General features: G+C 37.4%; 1 protein-coding gene across 10 annotated transcripts in view; it reads left to right on the plus strand.

Moving 5' to 3' along the window:
* PANK1 (pantothenate kinase 1) overlaps window positions 1–13,774 on the plus strand; it is a 119,144-nt gene extending 105,370 nt beyond the window's left edge. For 8 of the 10 annotated variants that reach the window (XM_017963097.3, XM_017963101.3, XM_017963098.3 and 5 more), the window contains 4 exons: window positions 2,773–2,949; window positions 3,445–3,568; window positions 8,011–8,136; window positions 12,318–13,774. In XM_017963097.3, coding sequence (XP_017818586.1) covers window positions 2,773–2,949; window positions 3,445–3,568; window positions 8,011–8,136; window positions 12,318–12,377 — 487 coding nt within the window. In that variant the 3' untranslated portion in view covers window positions 12,378–13,774. The remainder of the gene's footprint in view (window positions 1–2,772; window positions 2,950–3,444; window positions 3,569–8,010; window positions 8,137–12,317) is intronic. The other 2 variants (XM_009214946.3, XM_009214949.3) reach the window with 1 other exon arrangement.
* Window positions 13,775–26,414: the final 12,640 nt, after the last annotated feature.

The following is a 26,414-nucleotide window of genomic DNA, read 5'->3' on the forward strand; positions in this document are numbered from 1 at the left end:
TGCTGTTTCCTAAAATCCCCCACTATGATGTTGTTTTGCTTTATTTTTAAATGGTGATAATATTCTACAGCTTTTTCTTGCATTTTTTTTTGTCTCTTATACACTGAGGGTTTTTACTGTATGCCTACTGAAACAAACAGATGTATCTGACTGTGAGCAGGGAAATCACTTGATTAAATAATGGTTAGCAGGTTGAGGACATTAATAAAGTGCTGGGAGACATTTGGCTCCTCTGCAGCTGTGCATTCTTTCCTCCTATCTGCAGTGCACTCGCTGTCAAATGCATGCTCGCTTTACCTCATTTGTTCCAATTCTTTATGTGGAATCGTCTGTCATCTTCCAGTCATACAAGGCACTTGCCCTTTTTCATTTATACCAACACATCAGCCAATGAGTTACCTTCTTTCTAAGTCAGCCAGTGTCTTCAGTTGCCTACCTTTGAGTGGGTTGTTGAATGCCTCAATTAATACAAATCCTTAATGTCCAAAGAAAGGTTATTCGTGGGGGTGAAAGATATTTAGAAGCTAGAAATGGGAGCAAAGACGTCTTTCTAAAAATACACAGGGAGAAAGAAAACCAAATCCAAATGGCACACAAACCAGAACATGTTCCCACACTAGCTTTGTAGGTAGGCTGAAACTAGCAATGTAGAATGACATACTGCATTAAATGTAAATAAAGATAAACTTTCTTAGAGGAAATCCAAAGTTTCTACTGTGACTAAGTTGTGAAGGTAATAATGTACATGGACCTCTTCTTTTACTCATGGAACTGCATCTACAGTTTGGCTGCCTGCTACTGGTGGTGCCTAGCTACATAATTTTCCATGAAAACCCATAATTTCAATCATATATATATGTGTGTATGTGTATGTGTGTGTGTATATATATATATGAGTAAATTAAGTAAAATAGTATATATATATATATATATATATTTTTTTTCTTCAGGCGAGAGTCCAGCTCTCTGTCTGGCTGGAGTGCAGTGGCGCAATCTTGGCTCACTACAATCTCCACCAGGGTACAAGTAATCCCCCCACCTCAGCCTCCTGAGTAGCTGGGATTACAGGCGCATGCCACCACACCTGGCTAATTTTTGTATTTTTTAATTTTTAGTAGAGACAGGGTTTCAGCATGTTGGCCAGGCTGATCTCAAACTCCTGACCTCAGGTGATTCACCTGCCTTGGCCTCCAAAAGTGCTGGGATTACAGGCATGAGCCACTGCCTTCCAATCCATTATATTTTTATACAAATGACAATTTAAGAATATTACACATAGTTTATTTATTTTATTTTATTTTATTATTTTTTGAGATGGAGTGTCGCTCTGTCTGTCGCCCAGGCTGGAGTGCAATGGTGCAATCCCGGTTCACTGCAACCTCCACCTCCTGGGTTCAAGCGATTCTCCTTCCTCAGTTTCCCAAGTAGCTTGGATTATAGGTGTGAACCACCACACCTGGCTAATGTTTGCATTTTTCATAGAAACGGAGTTTCACCGTGTTGGCCAGGCTGGTCTCAAACTCCTGACCTCAAGTAATTCACCTGTCTCAGCCTCCCAAAGTGCTGGGATTACAGGCATAAGCCACCACACCCAGTCAGTTTCGTTTTAGATGCATCTTCAAGAACTATGTACCTGTCTACAGTTTTGTACCTTCTTGTTAACAGTTATTGACCTTAAACATAACCTTAATCCCAAATTGATTTTATTCTTAGAAGTAAAAGCCAGTGCTCAAACACAAATTGAATTTCCAAAGCTAGTAGCTTCTTGGGGCTTTAGAACAGATGGATGTGAGCAGCTCTTCTTCATTTACTCTTCTACATGGTAAAGAAATAGGAAAACCTATGTCCATTAGCTTCAAGAATCAATGCTTCTTTTCCTGCTGGGAGTTCACTGGCAATACTTTACTCTGAATCTGCTTTTCTTTCCATTAGGTAACTTTGATATTAATACACAATTGAGTTCATTCTTGGCTACTGTAATTACTTTCTAATTTTGTCTAGGCTATTTTAGAGGAAATTTCCCCCTAAACAAGTCAAAGGTTTTTAAATGTAGTTCAACCATTGGAACCACTTTATGACCTTTGTTACTGTTTTTTACTATTGAGTGGTAAGTAATATATTAAAAAACCTGGAGAGTCTACTAGAAAAAAATTTAGTGTCAGATCAATGGTTCCCTTCTAGAAATATTCAAGGAGGCTAAATGAGATTATCTCTGCTAGAGAAGCAAGGTCAGGTCAAAGACAGCTTTTAAAACTGGCCACTCCTGGCACAATCCTGTGTCAGTTTTGTCATCAGAGGGTTTGGCTTCATAGCTGTGAACTATGCTTTATGTACACACAAATTCTTTTTCTAGGTATTTATATTCAGCTGCATATGGTTTTTTAATAGGAGTTATTTCTTGGTTGTTTGCTGCTTTCAGACCACCCAAATAGAAGAGATCATGATTTGGCCCCATTTCGTAGGTGGGAAGGCTGAACAAAGCACTCAGGTTAGTGGTTAGGTGAAGGTCTCACAACAGAAATCAGTGAGAGTCTTTCTTTGGTTTTGTTCTCAAATTTAGGGGCAAATTTTCCTTGATGTTTATTTTTTAGTCTCTGCCCTCTTTTCATATCCAGTCTACCCTAAAGCTCTGTTGCACCCTAGCACTTTAATTCAAGTGCCCCTTTGTTCATCTGCTTTTATTCACCCATATTAATAGTCTTGACGTAGTTGGGGACTTGGATGGGCATATCTTAAAGTAAAATTTAAAAATAAACCTTATTGTTCCTTCAGTCTTGGAGGTGGAACATTCCTAGGCCTATGTTGCTTGCTGACTGGTTGTGAGACCTTTGAAGAAGCTCTGGAAATGGCAGCTAAAGGCGACAGCACCAATGTTGATAAGCTGGTGAAGGACATTTACGGAGGAGACTATGAACGATTTGGCCTTCAAGGATCTGCTGTAGCATCAAGGTAGAGATTAAGTAGCTAGGAGCAGTAGTGATTAAACACAAGGCAGCCTCTCCACCCTGGCCATTCACTAAGTTATGTTTTAAAATGTCAATCCACCAGCCTGGTGCAGATACCTGTTGTATCAGAGCTCAGACTTGATCTCCTGCCCTTGATGAAGCACTGAGATATTTAGCTCTTGATGCTTGTTCTTAAAATAAGGCAACTTTGAAAGAAGGTTCTAGAAAACTGCAATAGTTTCACCTGTTTCATTCTTGTCCAGATATCTAGAGGCATTAAATTTTTTTCCCCCATCAATGGACATGCTACTTTGTCCCTATTAAGAAAAGGGCAGTCAGCCATGCATACTATAATCTTGTCTGCTTATAAACCATAGTAGCAAAATTGGATCACTTGAGTTTGAACAGTTACTCACAGAGCCTTCCACAGTACTTTGGTGGAAGGATGGGCCCTGCCTGAGGACGATTTTGAACACTCTCGCTAATATTTCCAACATAGCTTTGGCAACATGATGAGTAAAGAAAAGCGAGATTCCATCAGCAAGGAAGACCTCGCCCGGGCCACATTGGTCACCATCACCAACAACATTGGCTCCATTGCTCGGATGTGTGCGTTGAATGAGGTAAGGCCTTACTCAACCTGGTGAAAGCTGTTTGTCATTCATACACATCATCTGGGCAGTGCAATACCTGCTGACTCTTACACAGCTGCATATCCTTAGGAAAGCTTCCCTTTACTATAGTCACACTTTACAGAACAGGAGGGGTGTGTGTTGGGGCAGGGGGAAGAATATATGCTTTATTTTTAAGAAGGCACTGGATGATAATGAATGATAATGTGGAAACATGATACAATTACAACCCATGTCATAGTCTCTCTAACCGTCATTATTGCCATGTGTCCACTGAAATGTGAGGAAAAGGTCTGAGCATCCTTGAACATAACTGCAGGTAAAATGCTCGACTTGCAATATTCGATATTCTCTCTGCTTTCAGCTTCTTTACAGTGTTGCCTTGTGGCATGGAGTTCAAGCAGCATTGTACAGGGCTATCAAAGCACAGAGAGCTTGCTACAGCCAAGGCCAGCCAGAGCCCCAGGCACAAAAAGGGGTGGAGCTGGTGACAGACAAAGTTTTATTAACATGTTTTGAAGCACTGCAAGATTCGCTTGGAAAAAAATGAACCTTTTCTGAAATACAAGGTGTGTAAAGTAGAACTCTTCACACTGAGGTGTATTAGAAAGACAAGAAAGAAGAATTGGGGCATGGAACAGGTCATAGGAAAGTATTAAAGAACCACAGTAGCTCTGTAATGGAGTTTTGATAAATATAGCTTTTAATAGAGAGGTGATATACATACAGAAGAAGGCTCAAATTATAAGCTTACAGTTGAATTTACACCACACAAGCACCCCTATATAACCATCACTCAGATCAAGAAATAGAATATTATAGGTACTCAGAAAGCCCCTTGAGTTAGTGGGGGCTTTAGTTAGTGTATGTTAGTGTATGAGGCAGTCTTTATGATACATGGGTGTCAGCCCTGCGTTTGAGTTCTGGGTTGACAAAAAACACACTCTCCTTGCATAACACTGAACAGAGTATGTTACTGGCCTGCAGATCAGGGACATACCTTTTCGGAAGCCCTCAGTTCAGATGGAGTTTAAATGGGAGGCTGATACTGAGAGAAAAGAGCATTCCAGAGATGTTTTTTCAAAGTCCACTTGAGTCTTGGGACTCAATGTAACAGAGTTTATTTCTTGACATTAACCTTTAAAGGGAATTTTTCCAAGTAATGAAACAAGCCCCAAGACCAATATGTGTGTAGCTGGCTGTACTCATGGGCTCTCAAAGGTCAGCTGGTAACACCCCTTGCCCCACAGAGCAATAGATGCCCTTTCCCCTACTTTCCACAGAGCTGGCTTCTTGTGCTTTTGGCTGGAGTGAGCCAGCAGGTCAGCAGGTCTTTTCACAGGTATCAGAATCCCTTTGGGAGAGAGCGACTGACTTTACTATTCACTTTTGATTTCAATTTCAATATTATCGATTGGTGGAGTATAGCAAGAGTGCCAATTTGAAAATGTAGCCATGTTACATTTTCACGTCAAACACTGGTTTGAGCAACTATTTTATATGTTTCTGTGGGGCTCAATGAGTGAAGGGAATCACCAGTTGCCTTGGGGCCAAGGCTCCCCCAGAGGGTGTCCAGTCAGTGCAGACTCCCAGTGGCTGCGCCAGTGACTGGCATTGTTGCGTTTCCCCATGAGAGCAGCCACCAAGTCCCTCAGTCCTTGCTTTGCTCTCTGTAGTCACTGATTTGAGACCCTTTGATTTCAGCCATTTCATTGAGGGACACCACATTTACCAAATCTAAAACATTTTTGCTGTGATTCTTGAGATGCTGTGAAATGCTTCCCCATCAATTTTAAATTTTCTGATTCAAATTTTTGAATAGATAATACAAACACATAATACAGACTACTAAGACATTAGAAGGATACACAAGGAAGTGAGTCACCATTTCCACTTCTGTCTGTCAGTGTTAACCTCAGTAGAGGCTGCCATTGTTTTTAGGATTTTTTTGTTTGTTTTTATTGTATGTATTACAATATATCTTTTGTTTATATTGTATGTAATGTAGGATACATTTATCTTTCTAAAGGTAACAAATTCAGTAACATTCTTTTTACAAAATAATAGTTTTATTGAAATATAATTATATGCTATACAATTCACCCTGCATATACTATTCTACATTTTGCTTTATCAGCTTTTTATTAAGAAGATGCATAAACATATGTAAAGGAGAGAGAACAGTATAAAGAACCTCCATATATCCATCAGTGCAGATTCTGCAATCATTAAGGCTTCACAACACATGCTTTCTCTCTCTCTATTTTCATCTTCCTCCTCCCTCCGGTCCTCTCTCCTCCTCCTTCCCTCTTTTTTGCTAAAATACTAGAAAACAAATCCAAGATATTATGTCAATCTACCCTATATGTTTTAATAAGCACCTCTAAAAATACTGCCTGTTGCTTTTTGATGTAGTAATGCGTCTTGAAACTGATCATATCAGTATATTTTAAATTGCTTCATTTTTAACGGCCCTATGGCATTTTAACATATAGATATGCTGTTATTGATTTGTTCAATTTCCTAATGATATTTAGGTTTTTCCAGTCTTTTACTATTGTTTAAATATTCATGGTGTATTTATATACGGTTTACACACATATATGTATACACACATATCATTTTGCCTATATGTGAGTATATAAATAGGATAAATTCCTAGAAGGGAACTTGCTGAGTCATAGGATATGTTGATTGTAGTATTAACAGATATAAAGTTCCCTCCATAAAGGTAGTTCAAATTTATATTCCCACCAAGCAGGGTTATAAGGGTACAAGTTTCTCCACAGAGAGTTATCAAACTTTTTTATTTTTTTCAATGTAATAGGTTAAAAATTATACCTTATTTTGGGATTAACTATTAATATTATTTACTCATTACTCTATTGGGTTGTTGGCCTTTTTTTCTTATTGATTTATGGAACTCTTAATTAAGTAACAAATCCATTTGATGTGAAATGTATGATAATATTTTCCATTTATTGCTTCCCATTTGGATTTGTTTGTGGTGATGTTTTTCCCCAAATAAATTTAACTTTTTAAAGTAAATATAGCAATTATTCTGAAATGATTTCCTTTATTATGCATTTTCTACTTCAACATTTTTTTCCAATTCTTCCATATTTTTCCCTAATCTCTTTTTCTTTTCTTTCTTTCTTTTCCTTCCCCCCACCGCCTTTTTTAACATCTTTGACCCACCTGGAATTTATTTGAAACATGAAATGCTCTTCCAGTTTTAATACCACTTCTACTCCTTCTGACTTTCTATTAGGGTAATGCAAGAATGGGCTTTCAGCAAATCCTCCCTTGGACTCCCTTGTTTTGGGAGAAAGGGCAAAGCTCCTCAATTTAATTAAATTTCTTTTTAGCCTGAGTTTCTTAGAGTGTTCCTTGCCACCTCTTAGTTTGGGTGGCTAGTTTTTTTTTTCTTAATGAAAATTTATTAAAACTACCTCCACTCCTCCACCCATGGAAAATGTTCAGTGGCTAATGGGTTCATGAATATTCATTGTTAAAACTTGAGGCAGTTAAAAGGTAATGTTCCCAGACAGTGATTACTCTCGATAAACTAAGCAGAAAATAATACCAGCTTCAAAGACTCTCTTGCCTTTGATATGAGTGAGTGACCATAGCAACTGGCTCTGAGTGAGTGAGTGAGTGAGTGAGTGGTGAGCAGCCTCTGCATGGTAGACAGGCTGAGCTCTGGTTTGAACTTAAGAAATATCTGGGGGAGTGGGAAGTATAACCAGTGCACTGGAGCTGGAAGCTTATGGGATTTGAAGAATGTCTGCATGAACAGGATAGGAGAGGAATGTCTATAAGTGTATGTTCAGAATGCAGAGCCATGATGACAAAAATAGAGTATTTTTTGTGACCATATTTTAACTCATCTGTTGACCAAACAGGATATTCCACCATATATCCTGAGGGCAGAGATTGAGTATTCTTTCTTCTTTGTATTTCCAGTGTCCAGCACAGAGCAAATTGAGCATTATTCATTACACGAATAAACCATACCATAGCCATTTTATCTGTGAGTTGGTTATAAGAGTATTTTATACCTACAAGTTGGGGGATTGAGGTATTACACATGAAAATTTAGCTGAACTTGAACTCCAGTTAAAATTGTACATATGGGTGTGTTTTGGGAGCTTAATTTCATGTCAGACCTAAGGCAGTCTGACATAGCACCTGCAAATAAGTCCAATATCAGTTTCTGCCTTGCCCAGCAAAAATCTCAGCCTCTTGTTCTTGTGGAATGTACTATAAGGTTGGTTTAACTTCATTTTGGCAACGTAGAAATAATTCCACCAAAAAAAAACAAGGAAAATTTACTCTTCAAGGTTCTGTACAGAGACATACATAACATTGGGTCTTTGCCAAATGCTATTTTTATGTCATGATTCAATTGTTTTCTTTAACATTTTTTCCAGAATATAGACAGAGTTGTGTTTGTTGGAAATTTTCTCAGAATCAATATGGTCTCCATGAAGCTGCTAGCATATGCCATGGATTTTTGGTCCAAAGGACAACTAAAAGCTCTATTTTTGGAACATGAGGTAGGTTGAGCTTGCATAGACTTACTGTCATATGTGGAGTATATTTTGGTTTGGCTAACCTATCAGCAGGTCTCTTAGTTTTTTAAATTGGTCAAGTAGAAAAGTTGCCATTTACACTTTGCATTTACACAAAGGATAATAAAAAAGTATATATTAAATGGAAGTGTTCTTATCCAACAACCAGGACTGGTAGTTGGTTAATTTGTTTTTTTTTTAAAGTTACTGGAAATGTAAATTAGGACAGTCATTATAGAAAACTGCATGGAAGTTTCAAAAAAACTAAAAATAAAATTACCATATGATCGAGCAGTTCCACCTCTGAGTATTTACCCAAAAGATTTAAAATCAGTATGTCGAAGAGATGTCTGCACTCCCATGTTTATTGCAGCACTACTCACAGTAACCAGGTTACGGAATTATCCTAAGTGTCTATCAGCAGATGAATGGGTTTTTTTAATGTGGTACGTATACACAATGGAATACTATTCAGCACTTAAAAAGAAATTATGTAGTTTGCAACAACATGGATGGAATTGGAAAACATAATGCTAAGTGAAATAAGCCAGGCACAGGAAGACATATGCATGTTCTCACTTATTTGTGGAATCTAAAACAATCAAACTCATAGAAGCAGAGAGTAGAATGGTGGTTACAGAGGCTGGAGGGTAGGGGAAATGGGAACATACATTTCAAACTTGTAAATTTCAAATATTCTCACCAAAAAAATCTAAGTATTTGAAGTTATATACATGTTAATTAGCTTGCTTTAGTTATTTCACATTATATTCATAAATCATAACCTCACTTTGTACCCCATAAATATATGATTATAAGTTGTCAATTTATAATAACATTTTTAAAAAGTTTTAAAGTCAGATAAAATGAGTAATCATTCAAAAAATCTTTCTTCAAACATTTTGTTAAACCTTAAAATGTGTAAATGTGCACTTACCAATCTTTTGATGTGAGACCAACACCTATTTTTGAGCATGGTTTCTGCCGATTGGAGTCCTGTGGTTATCTTTCTTTCATAATCTACAATATTATGCACCTCCTTTGGTTTCCAGTTTGTTTCCTTAAAGTGGATTAAGAAGTTAAAGATACTTATGAAGCAAGTTGGTTGCAGAATTCGTATAGGTTTTTTTCTGTATCTTTCACATTGTGGCATCCACCTAAGTAGACAGCAGTTATTTCTGACTACCTTTCTCAATATTTCTCAAGAATTTAACTGAATTTTCATAGAACTGACCATCAATTTGTGCTCTTTTTATTGATTTAGGTGGTATATAGTTAAACTAGATTATTACATTACAATCAACCTGTCATAAACAAATTTAAGAATAAACACAGCTGACTCTTGGCAAGTAAGCAACTCAGCTGGTAAGAACAGAAGTGCCTGGGCGACTAAGAGTAGCCTGTTGGCCTTAAGAGGTCGGTGTACGTGACCATTAGTGAACCTGTTTACAAACGAAATGGAGAGTGTCAGTAAATTCAGAGTCCCTTACTTGGAATTTCTTTTTTTTTGAGACAGAGTCTCCCTCTGTCACCCAGGCTGGAGTGCAGTGGCGTAGTCTCAGCTCACTGCTACCTCCGCCTCCCAGGTTCAAGCAATTCTCGTGCCTCAGCCTCCCAAGTAGCTGGGATTACAGACGTGCACCACCATGCCAGACTAATTTTCATATTTTTAGTAGAGGGTTTCACCATGTTGGCCAGGATGGTCACGAACTCCCGACCTCAGGTAATCTGCCCGCCTCGGCCTCCCACAGTGCTGGGATTACAGTTGTGAGCCATCCTGGCCCCCTTACTTGGAGTTTCTACCATAATATAAGCAAACAAAAAAAAGCCCTTCTCTCTTCCACCTCCTCTGTCCCCTCCTTTAAAATCAGTGCTGCAGTGCTGTAATGAGCTATCACCGGAGCTATCTAATTTCTTGTGTATACTGCAGCAGAAAAACATTGAGAGAGCTAGTATTGTCGGTTTCAATTGTAATGAATAACTACTGTGCCATTTTTTTTCTCATCTTCAAACTGAGCTATTTATGTAAGAAGTTACCAGTGCATTTAGAGTTATTTAGAACTCTCTATGCCTGTATTTTGTTTTATTAAAGCATATGAAACAGGTACTTAAATACTAAATAGTTAAGGCCCAATGATAGAAATTCATACTAAAGAAAGCTCTTGTTTTTAAAGCAGGCTTTTGGCATTGAGTGAGGGGAAATGAGGTCCCAGAACCTCCACTCCCTAGCCCCCAGAGCCAGAATATCTGATTATTTATGGAGTTTCCATGAAAGTTTTGTTTGAAAAAGGAAAAACCACCTCAGCCTTTAAAAAAATAATTAAAAAGGAAAAAGAAAACTCCCGTTCTAACCCAGATAGTGTTGCCATTTTTGGCAATAAAAAATACAGGGTGCCCAGTTATTTTATCTGCCATTTATCTCTGTCTTATCTGGCAACCATAAGTCCAGATCTTCTTGGCCTAATGCAGACAACAAAGCCTGGAAACCGTCAGGGATAAAAAGTCTTCTATAACATCACGTGGGAAGTTAGGTGGTGGTAAGATAGGAAGTAAAATCCAACGTTTTGGGGAAAGCCACTTCTATAGGTAAAAATGTAGTCATCTATATCACCCTGTACAATCCTAAGCCTCTGTGGACTCTGGCTTTGGTTTGTTACCCTATATCATAACTCAGTCTTTATGGCCAGTGAAAATGGAATATTCTTGTAACCCTCATAATGTGGTCCTCAGAAAATTCTCTACATTCTTAAATTCACTGTGGCTTACGCTGGCCTTACTAGAGAATACTATGGAGAGACAACTTTTGAGAAGCACTGGTATGGTGGCTTTCTGGTCACCTGCCCTGGCCTTAGGAGTCCTCACTTAATTTCTTATTCATTCAACTAATGTTACAGAACATCTCTTAGGAGATGTCATCTAGCCAGATAGTTAAGAACACTGCCTTTTACTGACTTTGAGATCTTAGACAATGACTCTAGCTCTCCATTTCTGTTTTAGCATTTTTAAAATGGGGCAATTATCATATTTGTCTCATAGAGTTATTGTGATAGGTAAATGAGTAAATCCATGTAAAGTGCTTAGAACCACTTGTAGCATTAGTGGGGCCTCAATAAATGTGAGCTGACAGCAGCAGCAGCAAAGATCCATCCACGTCCTGCCACACTCACACCTACTGCTGCAGTTATAACTATTGAGTTCAGCAAGTGCCAGAAGAATGGAGCCTCCTGCCTTTTGGAAACAGATTGTTGTGGACTGATTATTTGTGCCCCGACCAACTTCGAATGTGTATGTTGAAATCGTAATCTACAAGGTGATGGTATTGGGAGATGGCCTTCGGGAGGTGTTAGGTCATGAGGGCTGAGCCTTCATGAATGGAATTAGCATCCTTATAAAAAAGGTCTAAGAGAGCTCCCTTGCCCCTTCCACCACATAATCCAGCCATGTGAGATTATAATGGGAAGACAGCTATCTATGAGGAATGGGTCCTCACCAGACACCTTGATTTTAGACTTCCCGGCCTCTAGAACTGTGAGAAACAAATTTCTATTGTTTATAAGCCACCCAGTCTAGGGTACTTTGTTATATATAGCAGCCTGAACAAACTAACACACAGTTCTCTACAAATTTATCTTTTTTAGTTCCTTTCATTTTCATAGACATATGGTCTTTTATTTTACAGATGGGCAAAGTGAGGCTTGGACTAATTTAAGTGCCTATGCAAGAGCTACTGAGGGAAGTTTAGGGTTTTCTCCCATGAAATATAACTTTGAAGTCAGACAGATTTGGTGTTGAGCCCTGGTACAAGACCTGTGACCCTGCAAGCGTAATTTACTTTATTACCTTCCATTTCTCATATGTGAAATAATAATCAGAGTTTTGCCATGATGAAGATAAAGATGAAATAGTTATAATACTAACAATCCCCGGCACACACTTAGCACACATGTGCCAGACATAGTTCTAAGCACTTACATATGTGAATTTATTTAATATATATAAGTAGGTGTCCAATAAATTATAGTTGTTATTATTCTGCCATGTTTTGTGACGCACAATTTAGGTTTTAAATTTCTCTTTTATCTACATTAATGGCATTCCTAGAATTATTAAAAACAATAGGTATTTGGCTAAGGTTCAGAGATCATCGTTTTGTATTGTTTTCATAGGGTTATTTTGGAGCTGTTGGGGCCCTGTTGGAACTGTTCAAAATGACCGATGACAAGTAGAGATGAGCAGTGGAGGGAACAGCCTCCCCAAAGGACAGAGAACTAAAAAATTGCTGCTGGAGAAGGTGAAAGTCGCTTTGGGACGGAAACCAAGCCATTATGGCAGATGAACCTGCTGGATTTGTAAATAATTTAAAATCCTTCCAGATGATCTTTTACTCTTAGGTTTTGAGCTAATGATTCAAAACGGGGGAATATAAAAGGTTTTTTTCTGTATACTGTATTTTTTTAAAAAAATGGTGCAGCGTGGCCAAACCTACCAATTGTATGCATTAACTTTGAAAAGTTGTTTGATGTTTAAGAAGGACCTGATATGTAAGCGCTGTTCATTTTTCTTCTGGGGTTTACTGATCAGTGTGGTGATTTTAACTTCATTTAGTAATTACTCTAGGAGATTTTACCTTGACTCATATTTTTCATGACGTTTCATGATTTGCTGTTGGTTTCAAATGAAACTACAAATCTGGCATGTTTTACTGTGAACACTTTTGTTATTTGTTTGTTTACCCTTTTTTGTCTTGTTTTTCTGTTTTAGTTGTCTTATGAAAAAAGAGAGTCCTTCCCTCTGTTTCTGTCCTCGGATGATCTCCCTCCCCTACCTGTAAACTTTCTTTGACATAATTGTTCATATCAATGAAGGTGCTGACCAGCTCAATACAAAGTTAAGCACAAGATCTAAAGCTCTTGAAAATGCCGGTGAAGAGAAGACTGAATGTTAATGAATTTAATGAGTCTGGCAAGTTTGTCTTATCCCTTATAAATGTAGCGTTTCATTGGATTTATTTTATGCTAGGTGATATTAAGTTGAAATAGTCTATGATGAAATGTCCTCATCCATGCACAGAATATGAATGGCAGCAAATCTTTGTGCAAGAAGTTTGGAACTTATTGGGAAAAGCCTCCCAGTTGATTAATTGTTCATATCAGGAGATTTAGGGTAAGTCATGGGTTGAGGTGTCAGATAGTAGTATCTGTTTGTTTTGTACATGTATATATCTAGGAAATTTGTAACAATACATCTTTAATAATGTTAAAGTTTTTTTCATTTTTAATATTTTAAACTAAAAACTGTACTTCAATCTCAGTTTCTAAAATTAAAAATAATTTATACTGATCTATATATTTTTTCTTTTTGAAAGATTTCATTAAGATTGATGGGTAACTTTCAAATGAGGGTCACGTACAAATATCGGAATGCGTGAGATCCCATGATCTTGTGTATTGAGCTTATTGTTGAAAGGGATTTTTGAAGGACAGAACAATTACTCCATGATGAATCTTCCTTTCTCTGCCTTCTGAGCACCGTCTTTAATTTCCATATCTTCAAGTCTTGAAGAAGTTGATGTTAATTGAAGAACTCATTTGTCTGGTTGAAATAAAGCCTGTTTCTGTTGTGATGTTTTTAGTGTATATGTTATTTTCATTTCTTAATTCTCATGTTTATAGTATTGGCTTTGTACCATGAAATGACTGTGTGTTGTGTTTTTGCTACTCTACATTTCAAAATCGGAGGCTTTCCCATGAGTGTGGTATGTTCCAAAACACTGTGTCTTCAGATGAAGCTGTAGCCCTATGCATAGATTTTTAAAATATAGCTTTATTGTTTCTATACAAGTGACTCCTTAATGCCAACTATCACTGCTATATTTGTTAATTCCAAAGGAGTTTCAAAATTTGGTCATCACAAATATATTTTATTAACTTCTGTCTGGCTTTTAAAAAATTCAGGCAGCTAAAGTGTTCTTGAAAAGGGTAAGTTAAAAATCTACATATTATTTATAACTAGTGCCTTTTGATGGCCTCTTCTACTATTCCTATTCTCATCTATCAGGTAACAGCAGACCTTGGTTCTACAGATCATGGTTCTACAAAGGAAATCAGGGCAAGTTAGTGTGACTGTATATTTTTTTAATTATCTGAAATCACTTGATCTCTGATGACAAACATTTAAAACATTGGTGTAGCTGAGAAAATATATTATTCCATTATACAAATATCAGTTAAATGTTGACTACATATAGCCAGCCTGTTTTTTACAAAAGAGAACGTGTAGCCTGAGGATTTTCACATTCACTTGAATTACAGAAACTTTTCTTAGACCCAACATCACAAAGAAACTGGAAAGACTAAAGAATTTTGACCTTGTGCAATATGAAGTAAGAGCATGGCTTTTTATCGTGAGGCAGCTTCAGTCTGGGTCCAGCTTAGTCAGTTACCAGTGCAAAGATATGCTAAGCCTCTTTCTAAACCATAGTTTCCTCCCCTATAAAATGGGACAAATAATAGTTTTACATACATATTTAAAGAGCTCAGCGCAGGGGTTGACATAAAGTAAATGCTTCATTAATGTTAGCTACAATGAAAAAATAAATTATTTAAACTAATGTATTAAATCAGTAATTCCTAACCTTCTGGATTGTGGGAAACCCATGTTACTATGGAGATGTTTCACCAGTCTCCATATGCTAATACATATCCACAGCTCCTTGTCCACACTTCCAAAATCCCATACTTAGGAAATCTATCTTGACAACTCACTTGACAGCAAACTCTGACTTGAGCATTATTTCTCACATGTAGTATGGCTCTTCACATGTTTTGTTGCAAGGCTCTTCATGGGTTAGATAACAGGATACTGACTCTGACAGGGGTGTTAAGTAATAAATGATTCTGAATTGGCTGGGTGTGGTGGCTAACGCCTATAATCCCAGCACTTTGGGAGGCCGAGGTGGGTGGATCACGAGGTCAGAAGATCGACCTGGCTAACATGGTGAAACCCCGTCTCTACCGAAAATACAAAAAATTAGCCGGGAGTGGTGGTGGGCACCTGTAGTCCCAGCTACTTGGGAGGCTGAGGCAGGAGAATGGCATGAACCTGGGAGGCAGAGCTTGCAGTGAGCCGAGATCGCACCAATACACTCCTGCCTGGGAGACAGACAGAGACTCTGTCTCAAAAAAGAAAATAATAAATAAATAAATGATTCTGAATTTGAAACACATCTGGTCCTGAGTTTTAGATAAAGGGATTGTGGAAATATAGTTGTGTTCTTCACATTATGCAGTATACATGGATTCAGAGTCTCTGTTGGGAACAATTGTTACAGGTAACTTATACTTGATGTCGTTCAGTCATAGAAGGAATATTAAGAAGTTACCCTGTGCCAGGAAGGAACTGGAGACTAAGAGGCATAGGATACAATCCCTGCAGAGAAAGACAGCAAAATCTCAAAGCCAACATGAGTCATCAAGTGCCATAAGTGCCATTCAATCATTCGTTCATTCACATTCACAGCAGTAAACAAAACAAAGATCCACCATCACAGAGCTTATATTCTAGAAGGGAAGACAGATACATTACTAAATATATAATGTTAGATCAGTACTACAAAGAAAAAGTAAGTTAGTGTAAAGGCTAAAGAAGGGGTAGTTCTATTCAGAAAAATGAGAAAGGGAGGAATTTCTCAGGGTGGACAAAGACAGCCTCTCCTAGGAAGTGACCTTTGAGCAGAGAGTTGAATGGAGGTGAGAACACATTGTGTAAATGTCTGAGAAGATGTTTTTCACTCCTGGCAAATGAAAATAGGGATTTGAGGAACCACAAAGAGGTCAGTGTCTGGAGTGAAAAATAGAAAGTGATGGGAGATGCAGTGTTGGGAGTAACCTTGAGCCAGGTCCTATGAGAAATCTGCAAGTGAGGGTAGTGGCCTCCACCCAGAAGAGAGGCTGGTCATTTGTCCTCCAGAAGGTGCTAGAGAAGGTTTCATGGAGTCTTAACCGAAGAATAGGAACCACTAAGTGGAGAGGAAGGGAGTGCTTCCAAGCAGACGGAGCTGGGTGAGCAGAAGTGCTGACGGAAGAAACCCCTTGGCTTATTCAGGGACTGGAAGCTCTTTGCTATAGCTGGTTTCCCCAATCTCCGTATGCTGATATATATCCACAGCTCCTTGTCCACACTTCCAAAATCCCATACATGAGAGAGAAACCAGGTAGTGAGAAAGTGAGAAAGAGGAAGCAGCCCAACTGTGGAAGGACTTGTTTTGCATGCTAACATTGTGGACTTTTCCATAGTCACTGTGGAGCCATCAAAGAGTTTCAAGGAAAGTGAAACTAGAAATGATCTGGCTTCAAAGCGGTAAAGCAAAATGCCCTGTTGAAGTAAATGAGTAAACAGGTTATGTGCTTTTGAATACCTAACATTATTCCATTTTTTCCCTATTGTGCCAGACCTCATGCAGTAGCTGCAGAGTGAACCATGCTTTCGCTGTAAGTAGGATGGTTATAAAAATTCTTGAGAACTTTCTCAGAGAACACAGGCTACTAATAGCTACAACCCCACTATGAGTCTATTCAGTGAGTAAGAAGGTTTCAATACCGGGAGCATCGTAGACTATCACTCACAAGAATTATTAGAAAGCAGTTTTCCTCGCAGTGATCAGAAGATGACCCCACATTTGTGAAAAAGATTTCATTAGTGTGCATTGTTTATTATGTCTACCAGCTGCCCATTCTTTTGCTCATCTGTTTAATTTTTAATAAATGTCAATGATCTGAGAGGCATTGGGTAGCACTGAGGATGCATTCCGATGTGAACAAGACTGCAGGAGCTCTGCTTTCATTAGGCTGACATTTAGTTGGTAGAGATAAACTTGAAGCATATAAACCAAGAAATAAACAAGAAAATATCAGGGAGTGATAAGTGCTATGAAGGAAAGAAACAAGGTGATAGGATAGAGACGGAGGAGAGAGACTTCCTCAGTCAGATGGTCATAAAATGCAAGTTTGATTAAGTCATGGCCTCAGCTTTTAAGGAATGATGCGCTCACCTTGCTTTCATTCTTGCCACCTCAATGAAAATGAAAGATGTTTTTGGGAAACTGATAGCTAATTTTCTTTTTCTTAGAATATTTAATTTAGGTAATATGTATTTAAAATAAAGTTATCACGTAAAATAATATATTGATTTAGTAATGCACGTTTTTCCCCTGCTCATTTAATGAAACAATATTATTTGAATTGTTTACTTGAATCTTTATTGTTAATGATTTTGTCATGACCAGAGTCATTTAATAGTTTCCACAGCACAAGTTTGAAATTTAATACCTTTTTAATCTGTCTGTGATATGTTGACCACTGGGTTTTTAAAAAACCCAGCCACAAACACCTATTCCCATGATGAGCTCAATTATTTCACATTCCAAAAGGTGTTTCCTTAGTGTAACCATTTATGTAGAGCCTTTTAAAGTCAATTTCAAATGGCTAGTTTACAAGTATTCGTCACTTGCAATACAAAAATAAAAAGGAAATTTGTATAAAAGTCTTTGCCTCTTTTTTTAATGCTCTATCAAGTAAATAAACATTCCAAACTAGAATTAATTGAGGTGATTTCAGTTAATGTTTTCACTAAATGGTTTTCAACCAGTCCATAAGAAGAGTTCATCTTCTTTTCAAATTGAAGTATTTTTTTTTTAAAAATCAACATTTTACATGCAAATAGTTTTAAAAGTCAAATACTTGCACAAGACTATGGAAAAAAGCAGCACACAAGTTTTCCTTTTTCATATTTTATTTTATCATTGTGGACGTAGTGGTTTCCCAAGGGTAAGGTGATGGAGATAAAAATTTTTGAGTATTTGCCTATCTAAAAATTTCTAGAAATATTTTTATTCTATTCTAATGCCTAGTTGATAGTTTGGCAGACTACAGAATTTTATGTTAGATACCACTTTTCTTCAGAATTCTGAAGGCATGGCTCTATTATTTTGGCAATAATAGAGAAATAGGAACCTTCATACATTAGTGTTGGGATTTCAAAACAATACAGTCATTTTGGAAAACAGTCTGTCAGTTCTTCAAAAAGTTAAATACAGAATTACCATATGATCCAGCAATTCCACTCTCAGATACGTATATACCCAAAGGAAATGGAGATATACATGTACATATGACTCGTTCATGCATATTCTTAGTAACGTTACTCATAATAACTAAAAAATTAAGATTTCCCTAATGTCTATCAGCAGATGAATGTATAAATAAAATGTATACTTCTATACAGTGAAATAATATTTGGCCATAAAAAAGAATTGCAACACAAATGAACCTTGAAAGTATCATGTTAAGTGAAAGAAACTAGTCACAAAAGACTATGTATTGTATGATTCCGTTTATATGGAATCTCCAAAATAGCCAAGTCTATAGAGGCAGAAAGTAGATTAGTGGTCTCCTAGGGCTGAGAATTTGGTAGAAATGAGGAGTACTGCTAATATGTATGAGGTTTCTTTTGTGGTGATGAAAATATACTAAAATTGATTGTAATGATGATTGCATAATTCAACTAAAAGTCATTGAATTGTACACTTTGAATGGATTAATTGAATGCTATGTGAATTACAGGCATATGTTGTTTTATTGTGCGTTGCTGATACTGTGTTTTCTACAAATTGAAGGTTGTGACAACTCTGCCTTGAGCAAATCTATTGGTGCTGTTTTCCCAGCTTGAGGTCATTTCATGCCTCTTGGTCACATTTTGATAATTCTTACAATTTTTCAAACTTTTTCTTTATGATTATAATTATTATGGTGATTTGTGATCAGTGATCGGTGATCAGTGATTGTTTTGTGGTGCCACAAATGTAAGACACTGAACTTAATCGGTATGTGTTTTGACTGTTCCACTGGCCTGCAGTCCTCCTATCTCTCTCCCTCTCCCCTGGCCTCCCTATTCCTTGAGACTCAAAAATGATGAAATTAACCCACTTACAAACCCTACAATGGCCTCTAAGTGTCCAAGTGAAAGGAAAAAAAATTACACATCTCTCACTTATTAGAAACTAGGAATGATCAAGCTTAGTGAGGAAGGCATGTTGAAAGCTGAGATAGGCTAAAATCTAGGCCTCTTGTGCCAGTTAGCTAAGTTGTGAATACAAGGAAAATTTCCTGAAGGAAATTAAAAGTACACTCCAGTGAACACACAAATCATAAGAAAGCAAAACAGCCTTACGGCTGATATAAAGTTTTATGTCTGGATAAAAGATCAAACAAGCCACAACTTTCCCTTAAGCCAAAGTCTAATCCAGAGCCAAGCTCTAATTCTCTTCAGTTCTCTGAAGTCTGAGAGAGGTGAGAAAGCTGCAGTAGAAAAGTTGGAAGCTACCAGAGGTTGGTTCATGAAGTTTAAGAGCAGAAGTTGTCTCCATAACATAAAAGTATGAGGTGAAGCAGTAAGTTATGCAGAAAATGCAGCAAAGATCATTGATAAAGGTGGTTACACTAAACAACAGATTCCCAATGTAGACAAAACAGCCTTCTATTAGAAGAAAAGACCACCTTGGACTTTCCTAACTAGAGATGAAAAGTCAATGTGTAGTTTCAAAACTTCAAAAGACAGGCCGACTCTCTTGTTAGAGGCTCATGCAGCTGGTGACTTGAAAGTGAAGCCAATGCTTATTAACCATTCTGAAAATTCTAGGGCCCTTAAGACTTATGCTAAGTCTACTCTGCCTGTGCTCTATAAACAGAACAACAAAGCTTGGATAACAGCACATCTATTTATAGCATGGTTTCCTGAGTATTTTAAGCTCATTGTTGAGACCTGCTTCTCAGACAAAAGATTCCTTTCAAAAGATTTCTTTCATTGACAATGCACCTAGTCACGCATGAATTCTGATGTAAATGTACAAGGAGATTAATGTTTTCCTACTTGCTAATCCAATATCCATTCTACAGCCCACAGATCAAGGAATAATTTCAATGTTCAAGTTATATTATTTAAGAAATACATTTTGTAAGGCTATAGCTGCCATAGATAGTGATTCCTCTTATGGATCTGGGTGAAATAAGTTGAAAACTGTCTGGAAATGTTTTTACCATTCTAGATGCCATTAAGAATATATATGATTCATGGGTGGAGGTCAAAATACTAAGATTAACTGGAGTTTGGAAGAAGTGGATTCCAACCCTCATGGATGACTTTGAGGGGTTCAAGTCTTCAGTGGAGAAAGTCACTGAAGATGAGGTAGAAAGAGCAAGAGAACTAGAATTATAAGTGGAGCCTGAAGAGATGACAGAATTTCTGCAATCTCATGATAGAACTTGAAAGGATGAGGAGTTGCTTCTCATAGATGAGCAAAGAAAGTGGTTTCTCGAGATGGAATCTACCCCTGGTGAAGATGCTGTAAACATTGTTGAAATGACAACAAAGGATTTAGAATATTGCATAAATTTAGATGATAAAGCATCAGCAGGGTTGAAGAGGATTGACATCAATTTTGAAACTCCTGTTGTGGATAAAATCCTGTCAAATGACATCACATGCTGCAGATAAATATTTTGTGAAAGAAAGAGTCAACCAATGTGGCAAACTTGATTTTTGTCTTGTTTTAAGAAATTGCCACAACTTTCAGCAACCACCACCTTGATCAGTCAGCAGCCAAACACATCCAGAGAAGACCCTCTGCCAGCAAATAATTAGTACTAGCTAAAGGCTCAGATCATTGTTAGAAGGTATCTACATTTTTTAAGACAATGCTATTGCACACTTAACAGACTATAGTATATTCTAAACATAACATGTACATCTGCTATGAAACAAATAAATTCATGTGACTTGATTGTCTGGGTCTGAAAACAAAGTTGCAATTTCTCCAAGGTATGCCTATATATTACTGAAATATATGAAAAGCAATGTAAATTAGAAGACTGAAAAGAACCATTGGAATATAGCACAAAACTGAAATTATATATGTTAATTGGATTTTTTTTTTGACCTGTTGTGGTATTATTTTCAATTTTGTCAGATATTTCACTTGTTGCTTTTGCTTTTCCACTAGTTTTTTTCCTTGTACATTTCTTGAATTATGACATTTCTAGAATCAACCACCAAGTACATTTAGTGAAATGTGTGTGGCCCACGGTTGGTGTGGTTAATACTAAGGGCACTGTGACATAAATTAAAGTAGCCTCAATACCATTTGCCTAATTTGTTTTAACTAATGGATTTTCTTTATAAATTTTTTGCAGTTACAGTTTAAGGAGAGTTTTAAATTTTCTTTTAAGCTGTAAGGCAATCAGAAAGAAATTTTTTTGTATTAGATTAGATTAGAACCGTTTTTGTATTAGATTTTTCTTCTCTTTGCCCTTCCACTTCACTTTGTTCATGAAATTTGGTGTTGCTATTTTAGCAAGGTTCAGCATCTGAAGAATTTATGCCATTTGGCTGCCATGACACAGCTATAAATTGTTTGTTTTACCACATTCCATAGTGAGATAGGTGGTGTATGTCTTCTCATATATCTTGAAAAGATACGTAAAATTTAATTTTAAAGACAACTTAAACTTTAAAATAATTATTTTTCATTAACTACTGAAGTTTATTTATCCTGACATGAAATTTTTTCATAATATATTCTTAAACTTTTCTAGCATTCATATTCTATGTGCATATTTGGATGTGTACATGTTTTCAGCATATTGGGGAAGAGATAGTTAATCCTACAAGTTGTGGATCTAGAGTTTGTATTAAAATTATTATTTAGGAAAAGTATATTTTTAAACTTAATATTTGAATAGTCTGTCAAATGTCACTTTATTTTAGATATCGGCCAAAAGTATTTTTGAATTAAGCTCCATAAGTGGGTTGAAATTTGGCAAATTAAACATCATTTTGAATTTTAAACATTTTTATGTATTCTCCTTTGATATTTGATTACTATTTATATTGGCTTTATAAATTTTAAAATGAGCAGTCACTTTTCTGTATGTCTGTTCATGTGCCAACATCAACATTGAATTTATCAAGTAGTTATTTATGCAATGTTTAGACAGGCAAAATGAAATGGAGAAGTGGGGCAATTATCTGTAGATCCCACCCACACAGCTTTCAGCAACTGTAGAGAAAATGTGTGGTTATCCAGAACAATTGAGTTTTGTTGGCTCTGCCCTGAACATTTAGTCAAGTACACAGTTCTTCGTGTCCTTTAGCCTGTGTTTCTACAGTCCACGTCGGACCTCTGCTGCTCATGGTAGTCTTCTGTGGTCCTTAATTAACTATGAAGATTAGCTCAGCAAAATCAAGCTGTAGGGGTCTCTCTCTGTGAAATGTTCAGGGCCATTTCATCTATGGCATAATCTGTTTTAATGGCCATAGAGAGAGATTTTATGAAGATATAGCCACGCTTAGAAATTAGAAATTAACACTTTAAAAAGGGTATATAGCGTTAGGATTTGAATTTTTGAAATAAAACACCATGCCATGCATAGTTTTTGGAAACCAAATTCTAAATACACTGGTATTCAAACTTTTAAGATGTAGAGGTTTAGTAATTCATTAGTATTAATTATTGAATAATCGTTACTTACGTTTTAGTGTCAGTTGTTATTCATTGATCCAGTCCTGCGGAAGAGACTTTGGAAATATTAACTGAGTCTTGCGTTTCAACTCAGGAGAAGTTCCTTTTAATCACTAAGGAGTAAGTTGCAAAATAGGTTAAAGGTCCCTCCCAAAATAAACCTACCAAGTATGAGAAGTGAAAATTACACTTTTTGCTATTATTCTAATTTTTAAACTTCTAAATAAATATTGAACAACTGTTTGGAGAATATGAGTAAGAAAAGATGCCAAATTATTAACCTGCATTGAACTATCACAAGTTCTGACCTGGCACGGGATGGAGAGGTAGGGCTTGGACCAGAAGTGACCTCTAATATCCTTCCCAACCCAGAGCTTCTGTAAGTCTGAGAGCTGGGCCTTGACCCTGTCCTTTACAAAGCTACCATGTGGGGTCCAGGTGCAGTGGCTCACACCTGCAATCCCAGCACTTTGGGAGGCCGAGGCGGGCAGATCACGAAGTCAGGAGATTGAGACCATCCTGGCTAACACGGTGGAACCCCATCTCTACTAAAAATACAAAAAATTAGCCGGGCGTGGTGGTGGGCGCCTGTAGTCCCAGCTACTAGGGAGGCTGAGGCAGGAGAATGGCATGAACCCGGGAGGCAGATCTTGCAGTGAGCCAAGATTGTGCCACTGCACTCCAGCCTGGGCGCCAGAGTGAGACTCTGTCTCAAAAACAAAAACAAAAACAGAACAAAACAAAACAAAAAAACACAAAGCTACCATGTGGGAATAAAAGATGTTTTCAGGAGAGAAAGTCCACAACAATAATGACAGCTCTGATGGATTAAGCCTTTCACGTGCTTGGTACCCATGTACCTAATCTCCATTAATCCACTCAGATGATGAATAATGTGGGGATTCTTATCTTCATTTTACAGGAGAAAAGACTGAAGCTTGAAGAGGCAAAGAACATGCTAGAAACATGCCATGAACAAATCTTCAAAAATCCTGAAGTGGCTTTCTGGGAAAAATCAAGGCTTTTTTGGGACTAAATGATCCAGAGATTTGCTTCCATTTTCTAAAAGGGATTGTATATAGAGGCAATGTCTGAATGTGTGTCTATCACCCTTATCAGTCATATTATTGAAATTTCTGCATATCCAGGCTTAAAATTTCACATTGGCTGGTCTGAAGTTCTAGCTCAAGTGCCTTCCTCCTACTGCTATTCAGTTAGTTAATATTCTTTGGCCAGGTGCGGTGGCTCACGCCTGTATTCCCAGCACTTTGGGAAGCCGATACGGGCAGATCACCTGAGGTCAAGAGTTCGAGACCAGCCTGGTCAATATGGGTGAAACCTCGTCTTTACTAAAAATACAAAAAATTAGCCAGGTGTGGTGACTCACACCTATATTCCCAGCTACACAGGAGGCTGAGGCAGGAGAATCACTTGAACCTGGAAGGCAGAGGTTGCAGTGAGCCGAGATTGTGGCATTGCACTCCAGCCTGGGTGACAGCATAAGACTCCACCTCAAAAAAACAAAACAAAATAAAATAAAATTCTTCCACTTGCCCATTTCTTTTCTTTCCTTCATCATACTTCCACTACACGTTACCTCTACACAAACATTGATGCTAGACTTGTACATATGGGAGTACTTATACAACAAACAAAACCTTATTGCTAAACTTCTGTGTAGATAAAATAATATATATTCCATCTTGTCTAGGAGGAAACGCTTGAGTCTATTATGAAGACTTATGCCAAAATTATTATTGTTATTATTTTTAGAGATGGGCTGGAGTGTAGTGGTGCAATCATAGCTCACTGCAGCCTAGAATGCCTGGGTTCAAGTGATCCTCCCACTTCAGCCTCCTGGGTAGCTGGGTCTACAGGTGCATACCACCATGCCTGGCTAATTGTTTTTATTTTTTTAGAAACAGGGACTCATTATATTGCCCAGGCTGGTCTTAGGGGATCCTCTTGTCTCAGCCTCCGAAATTATTTTTGAAAAATAGAATTATTATTGATTCCTATATCAATTTTCTCTATTATAATTTGAAATAAATATTTTCTGTTTTATTCAATAACTTTCATTTCTTAGCTTTAATGTTGCTTTTGAATATTTGTGTTTCTCATTTAACCAGTTCATTTCATGTGACTTTTTTCTTATTTTTCAATTATTACATGTTAAGAGAAGGATATATAGAAATTATGGTATTTGGCTTTTAGTAAGTATTTCTCAACAGATTTAAAATGTTTAAGGGTAGGCCAAGCACAGTGGCTCATGCCTGTAATCCCACCACTTTGGGAGGCTGAGGTGAGTGGATCACCTGAGGTCAGGAGTGGCCAACATGGTGAAACCCCATCTCTACTGAAAATACAAAAATTAGCCAGGCGTGGTGGTGTGCACCTATAATCCCAGCTGCTTGGGAGGCTGAGGCAGGAGAATCACTTGCACCCAGGAGGTGGAGGTTGAAGTGAGCCAAGATTGTGCCATTGCACTACAGCCTGGGTGACAGAGTGAGACTCCATCAAAAAAAAAAAAAAAAAAAAAATTAAGGCTAATATAATTTTTGGTTTCAGAAAGTAAACCTGCTTTCAAGAACTAATTACTATTTTAAATGACCTACCACTTTGGCCTCATTATAACTTATATTATGAGAAACTTGTCTCTTAAATCCATTGCCATCCTTAAAGGTTATTTTAAGAAGAGTTGAGTTACTTTTATTCCTGTTCAGTTTTTTTAATTCCTGGAAACGGTGTAAGTAAAGATAGCTTTCCTTTTTAAATAGAATCCTATGTTCTTAATAATTTAGCCCAACATGATTGCTTAACACTAGTGTCTCAGATTCAAGTGGCATTTATTCCGGGAGATGCTTCTAATACAGAATGTCTTAGAAGTGTAGCTTAGACCCACCTGCCTTAGAATAACCTGGAGAGTTTGTTTAAAATGCCTCTTTGGGAGCCTTTCTCCTGACGCACTGAATCCATCTCTTATAGTGGGGCCCCAAAAGCATTTTAAAATAAACCTCCCCACATAATCCTTAAACACTTAAAATTTGTCTAGGAAGAAATACTTGAGTCTATTGTGAAGACCCATGCCTGTCTTAAAGGATATATCACTACCAGCATTTAAAAGTATATCCACACTTAAAATAACCCTTCCTGATTCTTTGGCAGGCCATGCCCAATTGGCAGAAACCAGCACTATGTGCTGATCAACTACCGACTAAACCAGTCCAACTGCTGTCTCTAGGTTCAAAATGATTGCACCTCGCAAGTGTCATTCAACCATGTGTGCAGCATGATAACTAAAGCTCCTTAAAACAATAGAGGCAAGTGTGTCCCTCACAATATGTTGAAACTGATTTTGCCAGTACACTTTTGTAGTCTAGTTTTTGGTTTCTGTTCTGCTCCCACATTTTTCTAATATCCTGTACTTCCTTTGGCATGAGGAAGGCAAGATGCTGAGTTTAGTTTGCAGGAGAGAAAGAATCTCGTAATGGGGCAGTTTCTCTGAGATTGTTTGGGGTTCATTTCAGGTGAGCCACTCTTCTCCTTCCAAGTGTAGAAGTGACACAGGACATCTTCATAACATCAGCCTAAATTTACTGCTGCTATTATCTCCGGTTGCTGAAATAAACATTTTGCATTAAATTTTTTTTCTAGAGATAAGATCTTGCTATGTTGCCCGGACAGGCTTTGA

The sequence above is a fragment of the Papio anubis genome, chromosome 11, assembly GCF_008728515.1.
Source record: "Papio anubis isolate 15944 chromosome 11, Panubis1.0, whole genome shotgun sequence".
NCBI classification, from domain to species: Eukaryota; Metazoa; Chordata; class Mammalia; order Primates; family Cercopithecidae; genus Papio; species Papio anubis.